This window comes from Megascapheus bottae, chromosome 10, assembly GCF_031878675.1.
Source record: "Megascapheus bottae isolate mThoBot1 chromosome 10, mThoBot2.hap1, whole genome shotgun sequence".
Taxonomy (NCBI): Eukaryota; Metazoa; Chordata; class Mammalia; order Rodentia; family Geomyidae; genus Megascapheus; species Megascapheus bottae.
The window spans coordinates 30828905-30846519 of record NC_143518.1 but is presented as its reverse complement, the minus strand read 5'-3'; the positions used below and the strand labels follow the sequence as shown (position 1 = coordinate 30846519).

Here is a 17615-nt window from a genome sequence, read left to right as displayed (position 1 = left end):
CCTTATTTGTACTGCTTGCCCTTGTTGCACATGGTGTAATGGTATTATTACTTATTATGTAACCAGCTCCTCCTGACTATGAGGAGAATTTAAGAGGAGAAAAAAAATGTGACATTTGTATATCTTTGTATCCTTTGTATCTATGACAGTCCATGCCAAAGATTTCTGAAAGCCAATTTTAGGTCCTTAGGACAAAGTAATGTTAGAACTCCTAATTTCTACTAATCAGCTGAAGCACTATGGCCAAGAAACGGATTGCTGTGATTGGAGCTGGAATTAGTGGACTAGGTGCCACCAAGTGCTGCTTAGATGAGGACTTGGAGCCCACCTGCTTTGAGAGAAACGATGATATCGGAGGCCTGTGGAAATTTCAAGTAAGTCTGGATTCTTTATTTGATTGTAAGTATATATAACCTCTTAACATAGCTGTAACAACTCAGATGGGTTCCTCAAATAGCAGTCCTGTTTAACAAAAGCCATATAATGAGTGATTGTTGTCCTTAAGGTACTATGTTATCTCTCATCTCTTTTGCTGTCCCTTGGTTATCTCATATTGTTACAGTATTTCACCTTGTTATCTGGTATATTTTATATATGCTTAATTGGTTATTCGAAATAGGAGAGGGAAGGGGGGAAATCAAGATGTGGGGGGGGGAGGGGAAGAGGGCAATGGGGACCAAGACATGAGAAAGGGTATCAATATTTGTGAAGTAATGTACCTTCTATCTGGTGAATATGATGTAATCCTTCTATTAATTACAATAAAAATATATGAAAAAAGAATGATTTAATTACCCCAATCATTGTGTTTGTGTTACCACTGGCTTTGGAAGAAAGGGGAAAAAATGATATGAATCCTGCAGAAATTTCAAGTAAGTCTGGATTTTCATACAATGCTTAAAAGTAACTTGAGGGATAATTCATGCATTAACTACATGAAGTAGACACAGCTTACACATAGAGCTTGATAACTGTTACATATTTACACATCTGTGCAACCTCTAATAAAGTCAAGAATTTAAGTATCTGCAGAGGTTTAGAATGTTTGTTTCCTACTCAGTAACCAACATCCTCAGTGTTACCACTTCTTTTATTTCTTCAATTACTCTTGCCCACCCTTGGATATAGTTTGTAATAGTAGTTTGTATTGCACTTTCTGTTAATGTGTAGTTTTTACCTGCAAGAACATACTTCATTTTTCTGTTGATGGATTTGGGGTTATTTTTATCATGTGCCTTAATGTCTGATTTCTTTCACATTCCAAATCAACCCCATTTGTGATGTGAGAATTGCAGTATTATACTTAAAAATGTTACAAAACCAATATATCCATTTCATGACAACCAATACCATTGGCATTGTTATGATTTTTATTTTGGCCATTTTCTATTGGGTAGACAGTGGTGTTTACTGTAGCCTTGTTATGAATTTAATTTATAAATATAGATGACAAACACTTTTATTTTTCTGGGTCTCTTTTTCTCCCCTTAACACTGCAATGTTCCGTTCCATCCATTGTCTTGCAAAGGATTATATTTTTATTTATTTTTTGTTGGCCATGAGGCTCAAACTCTGGGCATGGGCATTGTCCCTGAGCTCTTCAGCTCAAGGCTACCACCCCACCACCCTACCACCCGAGCCACAGCACCACTTCCCGAAGGATTTTATTCTTTTTTTCATATATTTTTATTGTAATTAATAGAAGGGTTACATGATATTTGCCAGATAAAAGGTGCATTAGTTCACATACATTGATACCCTTTCACATGTCTTAATGAATAGACTCCAATTGTCCAATACAGAGCCTTCATTTTCTTTATCTAGTTGTCTATTGATGGTGTCCTAAGCTGATTTTATAACCTGGTTATTTTAGATATTATGTACTATTGGTCTTAATAACTTATCATTACAATAAAATTTGATATAGCTGTCCTTCTCAAGGGTTTTAATGATGCTCTATTTCTATCCCTTATATTGATAATTTATTATTTCTCTCCCCTCCTTTTTGGTCAATATCTCTGGTGTCTTGTCAACCTTATTCATTTCTTAAGTAAATGAAATTAAGGTCATGTCATTATCTTCTGCTGTACATTAAATTGCATTTCATTGATTTTAGTTTACATCTATCATTTTCTTTTTCTATAGATTTGTATGTATTTTACTATTATCTAGGTTCTGACTTGAGGCTTCTGATGATTTGTTTGCAACCTTTCCTTGCTACCTAGTTTGAACTTTTATGCTTACATTTTCCTAATCATTGGTTTGTTTAATTCATAAGCTTGGTTCCTTATCTTTTCATCACTGTTGAATGTATGTTCTACTACTCTTGTGATATATTCCTGATCAAAAGATCATTTCATATATGTTGGTTTTTTCTATACAATTGGGTCTTTTTCTGATTATGTTTCTCCTATACGTTTCTAATTTCATCCCACTATCAACAAAAGAACATATTCTGATTTTAATGCTTGGAATCATTTTTTACTTTGTAAATGGTCCAGTAGATGGCAAGTATCAGAAAGTATATATATATATATATACATATATAATGTGTGTGCGCATGTGTCTGCATGTATGTTTCTGAAGTATGTGTATTACAAAGCCAGCTGTAATGTTCCACATTTCCTGCTGAGGCAAGGAAGCTCCATAATGGGTTCCATAATGAGTCTCTATCAAACAATCAGCCAACCAACCAATGAAAAAACAAACAAATCAAAATGGATGTATGAAGTTGCAGGGTATATTTGTGTTTGTCAATTTATTATGTCCTTACAAATATTTGCTCTGGTATATCAGTTACTTAGATGAATTTAAATTTTTGACTATAAATATGAGTTTATTTAGCTCTCCTTTTTATTCCATTAATACTTCCTGTGCATATCTTGAAATACTTATATTTGATTTAAGATTTTTGTACCTTTCTGTGGAAATGACCATTGGCCATAATGAGGAATATCTGGTTATATCTTATTTATTTTTTCCTGTGGCATTTGATTCGTTTGCTATTAATATAGATACCTCAGTTGCTTTTTAACTCACTTTTTCATGTTATATCCATCTGTCAATATCATGTTGTCTCTCATAACTAGCATAAAAAACCTTGGTTTGATTTAGGATTTTGTTTGTGCTAACTAGAGTAGTTGCATATAATGAGCTTTAACATATATTGACCTTTAACATACTGTGTTGCTTATTTTTTGATTCATGTGCTTGTTGGTTTTATTCTTCACTTGCCTTTGGGGGGAGTTACTTTAGAATATTCTTACCTTTTTCCATAGTCTTGGAGCCTGAACTCGGCCTGGGCTCTGTCCCTGAGCCACTTTGCATTCAAGGCTAGTACCCTACCACTTGAGCCACAGCACCTCTCCCAGCTTTTTCTGCATAGTTTATTGGATTTAAGAATCTCATAGACTTTTCTACTGCAGCTGTCTTCAAACCATGATCCTTAGATCTCAGCTTCCTGAGTAGCTAGATTACAGGCATGAGGGCCACAGGCACTCAACTTTAAAAAAATATTAATTATTTAAATATCTACTCTTGTAGTATTATTAATGGTAATCTCCAAATTTTCAAATACGTCTTTAACTTATTATTTTCTACTTAATGTTTGTGACTTCACCATTTACTAAAGAAAACAAAAGATTTTTTTCAATGGTTTAGCTCACAGAATTCGACTTTCTGAAAAATATAAAAGGTAATGTACTGGGTTGTGAGTTCATCTTGCCTAACATGCACAAAGACCCAGGTTCTATTCCTTGGTACCACATATACAGAAAAAGCTGGAAGTGGTGCTGTGGCTCAAGTGGTAGAGATCTAGCCTTGAGAAAGCCCAAGGACAGTACCCAGGCCTTGAGTTCAAGGCCCAAGACTGACAAATAAAAAAGGAAATGTACTGCTTTATTACACCTGAGATTTTTTTAAATATTTTGATTATCTTCTAATTATAAAGTATGTTGTAATAAGAGGCCCTTCCTCCTACAGAATAATACTTCAGAGAAAATGCCCAGTATCTACAAATCTGTAACAATCAACACTTCCAAGGAGATGATGTGCTTCAGTGACTTTCCCATACCTGACCACTTCCCCAACTACATGCCTAACACTAAACTCATGGAATACTTCAGGATGTATGCCAAACACTTCAATCTTCTCAATTACATTCGCTTTAAGGTAAAATATAACTGAAGCAGTGTGTGTGTGTGTGTGTGTGTGTGTGTGTGTGTGTGTGTGTGTGTGTGTACATGCATGGAGACCCATTCACCTTGGTTATTCAATTTATGGTGTCTTGAGCTATGATCAGAAAGATTACTAGTGAATTTCCACCCAAGAAATCTGTCACCTCTATTGTAACAGTGTTTTGATCACTTCAGTTGAAGATGAGGTTGGAATTGTTTTCTCATCAGAACCTATTCCATGCAGGAGGGGAAAGAGCCCTCAGGCTTACAGTCAAATTATTTGCTAATTTAAAATAGTAGTAGTAGAAACTGGCCAACTCACATTGCCTATAGAATAAGAACCAACCTCCTATAAATAACATCCATTTTGCTCCTCAAATATAACACTAGCATCTACAATTTACCCATATGACATCTATGCTCTATATTTTTCGTTAAATATTATTTCTTCTTTGAAACTTAAAATCCAAGCCTATGTAAAGTGAACCGGTCTATGTTAAAATACAAAAAAAAACCCAAAGGAATCCTGTTTTCTTTCCCATGAAAATCCTCCTAGAAGGAAGATATCATTGCTGAGGCTACAGCCCCTCTTCTGCTATTTCAAGGTTAAATCTCAACTGTTTCTACTTAGATGAAAAAATAGATTTCAAACAAAAATTCCCAGGATACCTTAGAAATGTATGGCAAATTCAACAAGCCAGGATCCAGGCGCAGGAGTAGGAACTGCACTACTATGTTGCCTGAGATGAATCCTATTAGTGGGAGTTAGAAATAGAAATCAAGTGGGTCGCCTGTATGTACACCTTTTTTATTCAGACCGAAGTGTGCAGTGTGCAGAAGCGTGCCGACTTCTCCATCAGTGGACAATGGGAGGTTGTTGTGGAGAAGGATGAGAAACAAGAGTCCTTGGTCTTTGATGGAATCTTAGTCTGCAGTGGACATCACACAGACCCCTACTTACCTATTTCTTCCTTTCCAGGTGAGTCTGAAAGAATCTGTTCACAGAGATTCTTATACATCATTTATGGGGCAAAATGATTGAGTATGAATTTTATTAAAGTTCAATGAAAAAATTTTAGTGACAATAACTGTCCAACATATATGTTAACAGGACAGTATGGTACACTGAAATACAAATACATGCAGAACAATGACTTTTTTTACTCAATATAGTTTGACATAGCCATCAATAAAGAGCAAAGCCCACATTTTAATTTTAATTTTGCTAGTGCTGGGGCTTGAACTTAAGGCCTGGGCACTATCCTTGGGCTTTCTCAATTTTAGCACTCTACCACTTGAGCCACAGCACCACTTCCGGCTTTTTATGTGTATGTGGTACTGAGGAATCAAACCCAGGGCTTCATGTATGCCAGGCAAGTAATCTACCACTAGGTCATACTTCCAGTCCCCTCTTTTTAATTTTTATAAATATTTTGACCTGATTTTCAGAGAGTGAAATTAATTTGTAAAGGGGAGAGAAGAGATAAATGACAAGCATAGCCTGCAAATTTGCATATTTAGAAGCCTTTGAATATGGGGAAAACTCCTATTAACATTTATATATTGTGGGTTTTCACTGGTTAATAAAAACCATACTAGCTGTTTATTGCTTCCTTTGACTTCTGCTTGTAAAATCTACCCATCTCAGAGGATGGTCTCCATCCCATCAACTAGCCACACCCTTCCCTTACCTGTGCCCATCCATCCCCTAGTTCCATCAATTGCTATCAAGAGTCATTCAAGAAGTTTTTGACCTCTGAGTGCTCTTCCAAACGTCCCTGTAGATTGAATCAATGTAAGTAAAAGAAGAATCCCAGATGGATCTAAATGGATCTGAATGTGGATTTAGGTGCACAATGAAGTAAATTACGTATGGCAAATACTTAACCTTTTTGGATCTATCCACCAACACAAACATTTGTAAAATAAAAATGTGTGATATTCTCAATGTTCAAATATCTATTCTGTAAAAAATTATAATTATTATACATTTATAGGTTATATAACAAACCATTGTATAATTTTGGCCTCTTTGATTTGCTTCCTGGCTGGGAGATGATCCCTATAAGAGAGAGATGCATGGGAAACATACTTGGATAAATTTCCATGTTGGAGGGGGGGAAGGGGACAGAGTCTGGAAATGTTAGACACAGACTGAAGGCTCTTGTGAAGTCCTTGGTGAAGCCACTCATGTCATAGAGGCACAAGAGATGCCACGGGAGGAAAAGGCCTCTAGCTCCTTAAAGAACAGTAAAACAATGCCACCACCATCAGTTTTTTTTTTCTGTTTCCACATTTTATTAAAGCCTGCAAAAGTTAATATAGTAGTGAACAAAATTAGATCATGGTATCATAGTACAATTACTGTGGACTTTTACTTGGAATAGTTTCAAGACGGCTATTTTATCAGTGCTTTCTGAAGTCATTAGTCTATACTTAGAACATAGACATAGTCTTCAGAATTTACTTGGCCTTTTTCTAAGGTTTAGGAAATGCAAAACAATATTTTAGGACAAGGATAAATACAGTGCTCCCTCAACTATCACGGGAGTTACTTCCTAAGATCTGCTATAGGTGAAAAATCTACCAAGTAGCAGTGATCATATATATCATATGATATCATATATATGGCATATGTGACATCATGTATATATATATTCATCTTTTGCTACATCAATATTCACTTTTTGCTACTTTGTGTATTTTCACCTGTTGTCGGAGTCTCTAGAACCTAACTCCCAGAATAGGTGAGGAATCACTCTATGTATTTTTTAAAAATACCCATGAAACAGTGAAACTGCAATAAGTAAATCATAAGATAGCAAGGGAAAACTGTATTCAGTTGAATGACCCAGACTCTGTCTTGTTTTTTGAGATTATTTAGAATTTAACTTTTTTCTACATATTGAATCACATTGAAATTTCTTCTTGTAGTGAACAATTATCTTATTTTCACCACAGGCATTGAGAAATTTGAAGGCTGCTATTTCCACAGCCGAGAATACAAAAGTCCTGAGGACTTCGTAGGAAAGAGAATCGTAGTGGTGGGTATTGGGAATTCTGGTGTGGATATTGCTGTGGAGCTCAGCTGTGTGGCAAAACAGGTTTGTTTGCTTTTAACAACTCCACAAATGAAAAGCTATGTGTTTGTATGCCATCCGGAATACAGGTTTAACTTTAGAAAGATCAGAAATGACCTTGAAATTTATGGAACTGTGGCTGAGCAGAGAATAAATGTAAACAATAAACCCCTCATATTGACAATGGGGACACAGACTACTATTCACTGAGCTAACTGAGTTTGCAAGATATGCAACTCAATCCTCTTTCTTTCCTTAAGACTTTTCCATTTTTGCATACAATGTACACCATCATTATCTTTCTCCATTATCTTCCCCTCATTTGTACAACAATTTCAACTTGTTTTCTTGCTCTATTTTTTTTTTGCTAGTCGTGGGGCTGTGAACTCAGGGCCTGAACATAGTACTTGGGTTTACTCAAAAATAGAACTTTACTTCTTTTTTTTTTTTGATTACTTCCAGTACTTTTAATTTTTACCAAGCATTGTAGGAGGAAGAATCTAAAAGAATTTAAAATTATAAACCAAGAATAATATTACTGTTTTTATTACTAGTTTTCAATTATTTCCTTTAGGTACTTATGCTAAGTAGTTGCCATTTAACAAAGCAGCTTATGAATACAACATATCCTGATCAATGTTACTCTCAGCAGTTGACCTTTATTTTCTGAATAGAAATCAGAGTTTCAGATTTGGGCAATGTGAAAGGAGGACTAACATCCATCTTTCCTGTCTTTCCTAGCACATCCTCATTGGGAGTTTTGCTTCAGAAATCTGAACTACATGCACATTAACTTACCTCTTGTTCAATTTGGAACTTTACCTATTGAGCCACAGCACCACTTCCAGCTTTTTCTATCTATGTAGTACCAAGGAACTGGGTCTTTGTGTGTGCTAGGCAAGCACTCTACCACTAGGTCAAACTCCTGGCCCTCCTTACTCTATTTTTTATAATGCATATAAAGAAATTTGACCATATCCACCTTTATTCATCCTCTCCATTCATCTCTTCCTTTTCTGATGGCCAGTGCCAAACAGAGACTGATTTTCTTTCCTATCAGTCTTAGTGCAAGTTCACTGTACTAAGGATTTTCACTATGTATTTTACATATGCAAATATTATATTCTGTCAGAATAAACACTTTTATTCCTTTCTACATCTCCAAACCTTTTTATTGTTCAACAGCTGTCAGTGAGATTTTGATGGCATCTTCAGATGTACCGATTTATTTCAAGATGATCTAAAATTATGTAGTAGTGAATGTGCTAATTCATTTATAAATTCATACCCTTTTTATATGTGAAGCACAGGGATATTAGTATCTAGAAATACTCTCAAAATAATACTTGAAAAGCATACAGGCTAGTGAGAAAAAATGCTACTTTTCATTGATAAAAGTTTCTTTCATAAAATTTGTTGTTATAGTGGAAGTAGAGGCATAACTAGAAGTCAGTAACTGCTTTGGAAAAGCAGAAAATGGTGCCATTGATTTTTTTCCCCTGAAGATCCACTATACTTGGAGTCTTAAAAATGAGTAATGAGTAAAGTATTAAAAAATTATGTAAGTTTCTCTCTTGCTATTGCCAGTTTGCTCTATTTCTTTCCCCTTCAGGTGTTTCTCAGCACAAGAAGAGGATCATGGATTTTGCACCGTGTTTGGAAGAATGGTTATCCCATGGACAGTTCATTTTTCACTCGGTTCAATAACTTTCTCCAGAAAATATTAACTACATCACTGACTAATAACTATCTGGAAAAGATAGTAAACTCCAGGTTCAATCATGCCCACTATGGCCTGCAGCCCAAGCACAGGTGATATAACCATGGGACTTCATGTATGCAATTATGTGTCTATATAGAAGGGAATCAGACTTCAAGATGCCATCAATTGATAAGGACTTTGGTTAACTAATTCATGCTAAGCACATGCACAAAATATTTACTACAATGAGATTGTTTGCTTTTCACAGTCCATCCATTCATTAATCATTAAAATATAATTGTTTTATGCCAACCCCCCCCCCATGAATATGAAACACCTCCTTGAGCAAGACTTCAACATTAGAGGACAGAGAAAGACATAAAAACAGATCAAGGCAAGGCAATGTGGAACATATAATGACAGGCATCAGAGTGGGATACCCTGAGGCCCAAGCAGAAAAATTGATCTACTTGAAGTTCAGGTGGAAGTGTCAGACAAGTTCATATGGAAAGAGATCTCTGTAGTCTCTTTTCTCTTCAAGAGAACCATGTGACTCCAAATCTTATGCCAAGAGGCTTCTTGGTTCAGAAATTATCTTTAGCTCCTAGCAAAAATGTAAAATACTAAAGTGTAGTCACTAAGAGGCAGAATTAAGTAAAGAAAATAAACAGGATGAAGAAATGATATTTACATGAGTAGTATGCTAGAATTTACTTGTTGGGAAGTTAATCTCCAGATCATGTGTTGATGATATGTGGAGCTGTGTCTTTAGAAGAGAAGCAGGAGGAGGTAGTTGTTAGTGATTTGAAAAGAGGAGGAAGAGAAAACTGAGTTGTCATCCTTACTCTTTCTCAGTGCCTTGAGTCACTTCAAACTCTATAAGATCCTCTCCTTCAGGAGGGCCTTCACCTGATGGGAAACTTGACCTTGGTTCTTCAGAATTGTGATTTGAGTAAATAAATCTAATTTCTTTATAAACTACCCACTCCTGAAAATTGTTATAACAATACAGAGATAATATTGCTATAGCGATAACTGAGAGATAGATTGAACACATATACACGTATTCACATATACACATACACACATATATGTACACACATATGTATATGTATACATAAACACATATGTATATGTATGCACACATATATGACAAAATGTTCTCTTGTGTGTGCCAATCCTTGAATTCAGGGTCATTTTCCATGAGTTCTATTTTGTTCAAAGCTATCATTCTTACACTTGAGTCACGGCTCCACACTGGCTTTTTGGTAGTTGGAAATGTGTCTAACAAACTTTCCTAGTAGAACTGGCTTCAAACTGGGATCCTCAGGTCTCAGTCTTGTGAGCCATCAGCACCCAACTTTTTTTTAATGTGGGCAATTCTGAAAAAGAAATTTCTCAAATGTTTCAACAAATGAGATGAAGAAATGTGGGATTTATTGACTCATTCACTAAAAATCCTATATTAGTTTTACTATGGTAGAATAATTGCATTGTATGGAAGGAGATGAATAATTAAAGAAATTGCAGAATACGATGAGATCTATGAAAGAAATGAATGAAAGACATGATAAGAGTATGTGGGGATGGGAGCATGTAACTCATATATTGAAATGATCAAGAAGGCAATTCTAAGAATGATCTTTAAGCTGAGACTTAAAGGGCAAGAAAATGCCACAATGAAAAGAGACATGAGGAGACATCTACATAGAAAGATCTGCAAGACCTTGAAGTTTTTGAGCTAGGAAGCAGTTTGGGGCAGACTGAGGCAGGTAAAGGAACAAATTGTGACTAGAACAAAGTCAGTGAGAGGTCTACAACAAGGAAGCACCCAAGACACATATTATTTCTAGGCAATGGGTTCAAGTTTGCATTTTCTAATTTATAATTTATTGTATATATTCATGGTGTACCACATGTTTTGATGTTCTCTCTGTCTCTGTCTCTCTGTTCTCTCTCTCTGTCTCTCTGTCTCTGTCTGTCTGTCTGTCTGTCTGTCTCTCTCTCTCTCTCTATATATATATATGTATATCTATATATATGTTCCTCTTTAGAATGTGCATGTGCATTCAGTGCCTGAGGTAGTTATTTAAGACCACAGACTAGTCATTTAATAAATATCTGAGTCAATGTGTGAGCAATTCTGTTATAAATATTTTCTATATCTTATTTTGACATGAATTTTGCTGATAAATAATGATAATGTGGTAGGAAATAAGGTGGAATGGAAATGCATGAGCACACAGAGATAGACAGACAGCTAGACATCTATATAGAGAGAGACAGAGATAGGTAAATAGATAAATATACATATACACATATGCATATATTCATGTATAAGTGTCTATACATATAGATATAGATTCATGCAAACACAATCCCATAACTATTGCAGTCAAATCTTTAAGATGTTTAATTACAAGAAAAAGTTGTGAACAAAGGTTCTGGAAACAGAAAAACACATATATGAGCCCCTTTCCCTCCAATCCCAGTTATTCCTCTTTTCTCTCTGTCCCTGAGCCAATCAGTTGCTGGTGGTAAAGAAAAAAAGGGTTCATTGAGGCTTTGAGTTCTATGCAAGTCTTTCTTTCCTGCAGAACAGTGCCTGAAAAATCATTTCAAGGATCTCCAACATGAGACCTGACAGCAATTTGGAAGAGCTTTGTGTGAAATTCTGGTAAAAGTCCACATGAGACCTCATTTACTGTGTCCTACCTAGCACTGATGAGGTTTAGAAAAAAGATGAAATGAATAGCACTCTCTAAAGCCATAAGAGAAGGGAAAGGATTGGTTTTCTCCAACTACTTCAACAAAAGATGAATAGCTTTCTAGTTCCTGCACCTTGATGTGTAGAGAGCTTGTCCACTTTGCATCATGCCACCTGCAGCAGAAGGGGTCTCCAATAGCCAGAAAACAGCCCCCAGGAACTGACAAAAATACCACCCCTATGTAACAGAAAATCTAAAGAGAAAAAAGAAGACTCAGAGACTCAGAAAACATATTTTGGGAAATAGAGGAAAAGAGAAGGATAAAGAGATCTTAAGGAGATTAAAGTACCACAAACTATTCTTGGAAGCGTAAAAATTAATTAAAGACAGTGGGTAGACTTGCTGGATTGTTTATCAAGTAACTCTTTCTTCTTTGAACCAAGATTGTGTGGACAGAGTGTAACATAATCTCATAATTTTTCCAGTAAGAGGAAACATAAATCCTCTGAGTAGAATTTCTAGGAGTGTTCATGTTTGTCTATAGGAAGGGCTAATATCAGCAAAGGAACTTCTTCCTCTCTGTTTCTTCACTCTTGCTCTCAACAATGTGTACTTGATGCCTGAGGTAGTTATTTAAGACAACAAAGTAGTCATTTAATAAATATCTGAGTAGATGTGTGGGCAATTCTGTAATAAATGTTTTCTTCTTTTCTTTCTTTCTTTCTTTCTTTTTTTTGCCAGTCCTGGGCCTTGAATTCAGAGCCTGGGCACTGTCTTTGGACACTTTTTGCTCAAGGTTTGTACTCTGCCACTTGAGCCACAGCACCACTTCTACCTTTTTCTGTGTGTAGTACTGAAAACCTGAGGCTTTGTGAATACTAGGCAAGTACTCTACCACTAGGCCATGTCTCATTTGGACATGGGTTTTGCCTATAAATAATGATAATTGTGTAGGAAATGAAGACTCATAATCTATGACTTCTGTTCTAACTGGAATCACAGTCACGTGTCATTTTCATTTCTAAGAAGTGTGAATATTTTAATACTAAGATAAATATACGACACAATTCACAAGATGTACACATGATTTTCAAGATAATAATGGGAAACTTGGAGAAATATAGAACTGAGGTCACCACTAAGGACTCAGCCTACAAAGGACCACACAGGTATAGGAGAAAAATCCATCTTACTAGCTTTAATTTCTCATTGTACTTATTGCTTTTTTCTGTTTTACTGCCAGGATAATGTATGCAGTTACATTCATCACGTGGTGGGTACATTATTTCTCGAAACTTGCTACCCCTTCTCATGTCCTTGTATATGGCTTTTACTTTTATATACAGACTTCTAAGTCAGCATCCAACTGTCAGTGATGACCTGCCAAATCACATAATTTCTGGAAGAGTCCAAGTGAAGCCTAATGTGAAGGAGTTCACAGAAACAGATGCCATTTTCGAGGATGGCACTATAGAGGAGAATGTTGATGTTGTGGTTTTTGCTACAGGATACTCTTTCTCTTTTCCTTTCCTTGATGGTCTGATTCAAGTGGCTAACAATGAAGTGTCTCTATACAAACTGATGTTTCCTCCTGACTTGGAGAAGCCAACATTAGCTGTCATTGGGCTCATCCAGCCATTGGGCATTATTCTGCCTATCGCAGAACTCCAGTCACGTTGGGCTACACAAGTGTTCAAAGGTATGTGATTAAAAGCTGGAGAAATGTCTAACAGTTCACTGAAAGTCAACTCTCCTTTCTCTTGACACCAGTTTTCTCCTTCCAGCAAAAAGTACCCCCTCTGTCTCCTACAAATACCAACAGACTGGATATTTCTTTTCTAGGGCTAAGCAAATTACCCTCAACAAAGACCATGATGGCTGATATTGCTCAGAGGAAAAGGGCTATTGATAAACGGTAAGTGAAGAATCGGTAATATAAGGATCAGGGGATTTCAAAGCAAGGTTCCTAAATGTATGCGTCCTCTCACTCAATCACATTTGTTCTCTATGTCCTATGCTATATTGCTTCATAGCACAGAACTTAGAAGCAGATTTATTTTCTTTACACCATATTGAATCTGAAATGATATCTTCCACCTCAGTCTCAATCTTTATCACTGAGATGTCACCACAATTCAGGAAGCTTCACAATTATGTTACTAACATGATTGTGGCCTAAATCTAAAGTACATTGAAAACTTGTAGACTTCTGGCTGCCTTAATATTAAGAAAGATATGGGAATCATTGAGGAGGTGAGGATCTAGATGAGCTGATCTTGGAATTCAGACTTCCCAGAAATCGTGCCAAGGACAGCAGTTGGAGGGCAGAGGAGGTGGGGCGGCCGGTCCTGTCCTCCCCATGAGGCCCCGTGTCTGGAAAGGTGTTCATTCAGGGAGACTACAGCAGCGGCACACGCTGTCAGTTCCAGACCAAGTTCCCCGCTGAAGTGGAGAACGGGACTGATAGGCAGCAGTTGGAAGAAACAGTTCGAACACTAAATAACCTTTATGCAGAAGCAGAGAAGCTTGGGAGCCAGTCATATCCTGAAGGTTGTTTGGCTTGTTTAACAGCGTATACCATCTTCTTGTGCATGGAAACCTATTATGAGAGGTTCTGAAAAAGTCTCCAAATATATTCAAGAACAGAAAGAGAAGATAGATGCTCCCCAAGGCCACTTCCTGACACATCCCACTGAGAGAGGACTTTGAGTTACTGAAATTACCATTCATGAAGACAGAGGTTTGAGCAGTGGAAGATAAGCTATAGACTTAAAGATCCCACCTCCAGCTGGAACCCTCATCTGTCCACAGGCCAATCACAGTGTCCCTACCTCCTCTCTAGAGCATCATTTCTTTGTATCTGCTGCCAGAGCCATGGTGCCATTTACACCACAGACTAACTTTCTAAAATTTCACACCTGGAGTGACTTCTAGTCACTTAGCATCCACTTTGTGTCTCCAAATTGTGTAGGTCTCTGCAAACTTTTGATTAGCTTCTGAGAAAATACAATGGAGCATTTCACTTTTTAAATTCATAGCCATTTAATAATGTATGCAGTTTTGAGGGCTTGATGCAAAGTTCATTTCTTACCTGCTACCAGGTAAGAAATTGTTCTTGGTTCTCTCCATTCCTTGAGCCAGTTTCCCTGGTAGCTTTAAACTTCAAGAAGTTATATCTTAGCCAAAATTCAGATCGATAAAAAGCTTTTCTCCAGGTGAGGGGCGTATTATGTCTGTGGTATTGCCAATGCATCTCCCAGATTTCAGTGAACTACCATTTCTGCCATAATTCAAACCTTAAGATTTATTCCTGCTGTTCAGTTTCTCAAGCTGAAGCTCAATTAAAAAAAAGAAAAAGTATAAGGTTGTTTATTTTATTACAGCAGTTATTGCTAATTAAATCAGTATTTAATGCAATGTTTATTCTTTCCTTTGGAGATGTGGGTTGATTTGCATTTCCTTTGGATGTTGGGAAGATGTGATATGTGTTGCTTGTTCATTTACACAAGGAAGTGTTTGCTAAACTGTCAAACATATAACTGTCCCTGTTCTGTTCCTGAATGTGTAATACACGGTGTAATAAATACTTTAATTATAGTTTTGTTAAAATATAGCTTATGAGAAAAGTTTGATAGGAATAATACTGTATATTGCTAATTTTAATCCTGCTCACAAACTTTCTGATCCATAGTCTCCTCATATACAGTATTCAGAACACAGAAACTTTAGGTTTGGTTCAAGCAAAGTGCGTTGTTAAGTGACTTCCATGTGAGACTCTCAAGTCTTCAGTCAAGATTTCTAGTTCTTTTGTCTGTACCTTCTTAGTATTGGAGTTTATGTCCTCCATTATTTTTCAAGATTTGAGAGCACTGCATTTGGGAAAAAGTTAAGGAATATATTAGAGAATGAAGCAGTTAAAACGTTCCAATTTTCAGAGATATTTTAGGTGCTAATACTAGATTTAGTCTTACAAATTTAATTTCTGAGCCTAGTAGTTAATACATCCCATCTGTCCATGTAATATTTAATTATATAAAACACATTTGTTACTTCATAGCCTGTAATAGTGTGTCTGCCTGCCTTTTAAACCTGTTGCAAAAACTTTAACTTTGCTGAAATATTAACACATTGGTAAAACTTTTCTTAAACAAGCAAACAAAAAAACAAATCCTGCCAAGTCTTGCTATGGGTTTCCAGAATTTTTCAGTCCAGACATTTATTATATACATATATATTTTACCTTCAAAGACATTAATCTTATTCTCCCCCAGGAACCAAGAAATAAAAGTTAAGAGAGATATATCTGGCAAGTAAGATATGATTTTGGTCATGTAATGAAACCCAAAAGAAGAGTCTTGGCCAATTCTTTGGAATATGGAAGGAAGAAATGTAGGCAGAAAACATAGACATTAGTAGCTTAATAAATCACCATGCTACTTTATTTCAACAGTCAAAAGGATTTCATATAAAAACATAGTCACTCTGTTCTGCTTCCCATGTACTTTATAATCAGTGTTAGAAACTTTGAAAAACCATTTGCAGTAGAAGTATTCAAGTACAATTCTCAATACTTAAAAGAAGGGGAAGATGTGGTAGATATTTTTACTTTGTGCATTAAAACTTTACTTTGTGTTACTATGAGAGATGTTAAATATTTTCACTATGACTCACAAAGCAAATGGTGATATAAAAATGGAGACACTATGATTCTTATGTGACAATGCCTGAAACACCTTTTTCTACTTAACTCTGAAGATTAAAAACTCCGTATTGAAGACTATGCCCACCACTGTAACAAACATTCTGTTCATGTAGCACAGATGCTGGCTCTCACGTGTCACTCACTTGACACTCTCTCTAAGGGACACTATCACTTCAGGATGATACACGACCCTGCCCCATGTTGAACAGCAGCTGAACTGAGCTGTGACCATCCTGTAAAGTGCATTAGTAGAACTTGGGAAATGGCCCTCCTTCCTTAAAACACTATCTTTCCAAATACAGAAAATGAAACTCATAGTAAACATCAAATCCACAATATCTACATTGTAATTGTGGCCTCTTAAAATATGCAGTGCCGGGCATGCCCTATCTTCTTCAAGCTCAGAGCTCAAGCAACTGAGCTACCCAGCACCTGACATTCCAAACAGTACTATACTCACTGTACTCTCCAAAGGAAACAACATTCATCACCTCTTTAATCCCATGGTGGCAATAGCCAGATTATTAGTAACTATCTGCTTGCATTCCAATCTCCTGAACTGAAAACACACATGAGCTGCAAACTGAGTCTCCTATCTACACAGTGCAGAGGGAAATGTTTACTGTATCACAAACACTTTTGGAAAAATGATTATCTTCACAGATAAGGATCACTCTGAAGTGCAACCTGCAGTTCAATCACCCTGGCAAAATCAAATGATCAAGGGAAGGTAGACAGGGAAGCACAGATTCTGTGTCTACAGAGCCATTCCACAGATAAGTAGTGTTGGGTTTGTCAGGAGAGCTTCCTACTTCTCGGGTGCATTATTGTGAAGTGAAGAAATATTAAGGTCTTACAGTTCTAGGATGTCATAAATCTCTTCCCTTGTGTTTCAGTTACGTGAAAACAGCCCGGCACACCATCCAAGTGGACCACATTGAATACATGGATGAGATTGCAACCTTGGTGGGGGTGAAGCCCAATCTGCCATTCCTCTTTCTCTCCGATCCAAAGTTGGCCATGGAGGTTTTCTTTGGCCCATGCACCCCGTACCAGTACCGTCTGCAGGGACCAGGGAAATGGGCTGGAGCCCGGAGAGCCATCCTGACCCAGAGGGAACGAATCATTAAGCCCCTGAGAACTCGCATTATCAGTGAAGATAGCCTCTTGGCCTCATGGCTCTCTTGGATAAAGATGGCAATCTTTGGCCTGGTATTTTTGGCTGCTGGTTTAGCATACTTTAGATAA

General features: G+C 36.7%; 1 protein-coding gene and 1 pseudogene across 1 annotated transcript; both read left to right on the top strand.

Moving 5' to 3' along the window:
• The first annotated feature begins 239 nt into the window (after positions 1–239).
• LOC150057848 (flavin-containing monooxygenase 5-like) lies at positions 240–17615 on the top strand. Its single transcript, XM_090339792.1, has 8 exons — positions 240–374; positions 3982–4170; positions 4992–5154; positions 7137–7279; positions 8868–9067; positions 13012–13364; positions 13508–13580; positions 17264–17615. Exons 1-8 carry the CDS (start codon positions 240–242, stop codon positions 17613–17615), a joined length of 1608 nt encoding a protein of 535 aa, XP_090195918.1.
• LOC150057849 (golgin subfamily A member 7 pseudogene) lies at positions 13640–14527 on the top strand (annotated as a pseudogene).

What these genes read in the sequence shown, in the direction of transcription:
- LOC150057848 (XM_090339792.1), top strand. Translation starts at nt 240, where the DNA reads ATGGCCAAGAAACGGATTGCTGTGATTGGAGCTGGAATTAGTGGACTA. An exon ending in TCAGCTGTGTGGCAAAACAG is followed by an intron (nt 7,280 to 8,867) that starts GTTTGTTTGCTT and finishes TTTCCCCTTCAG; the next exon opens with GTGTTTCTCAGCACAAGAAG. An exon ending in AAAAGGGCTATTGATAAACG is followed by an intron (nt 13,581 to 17,263) that starts GTAAGTGAAGAA and finishes CTTGTGTTTCAG; the next exon opens with TTACGTGAAAACAGCCCGGC.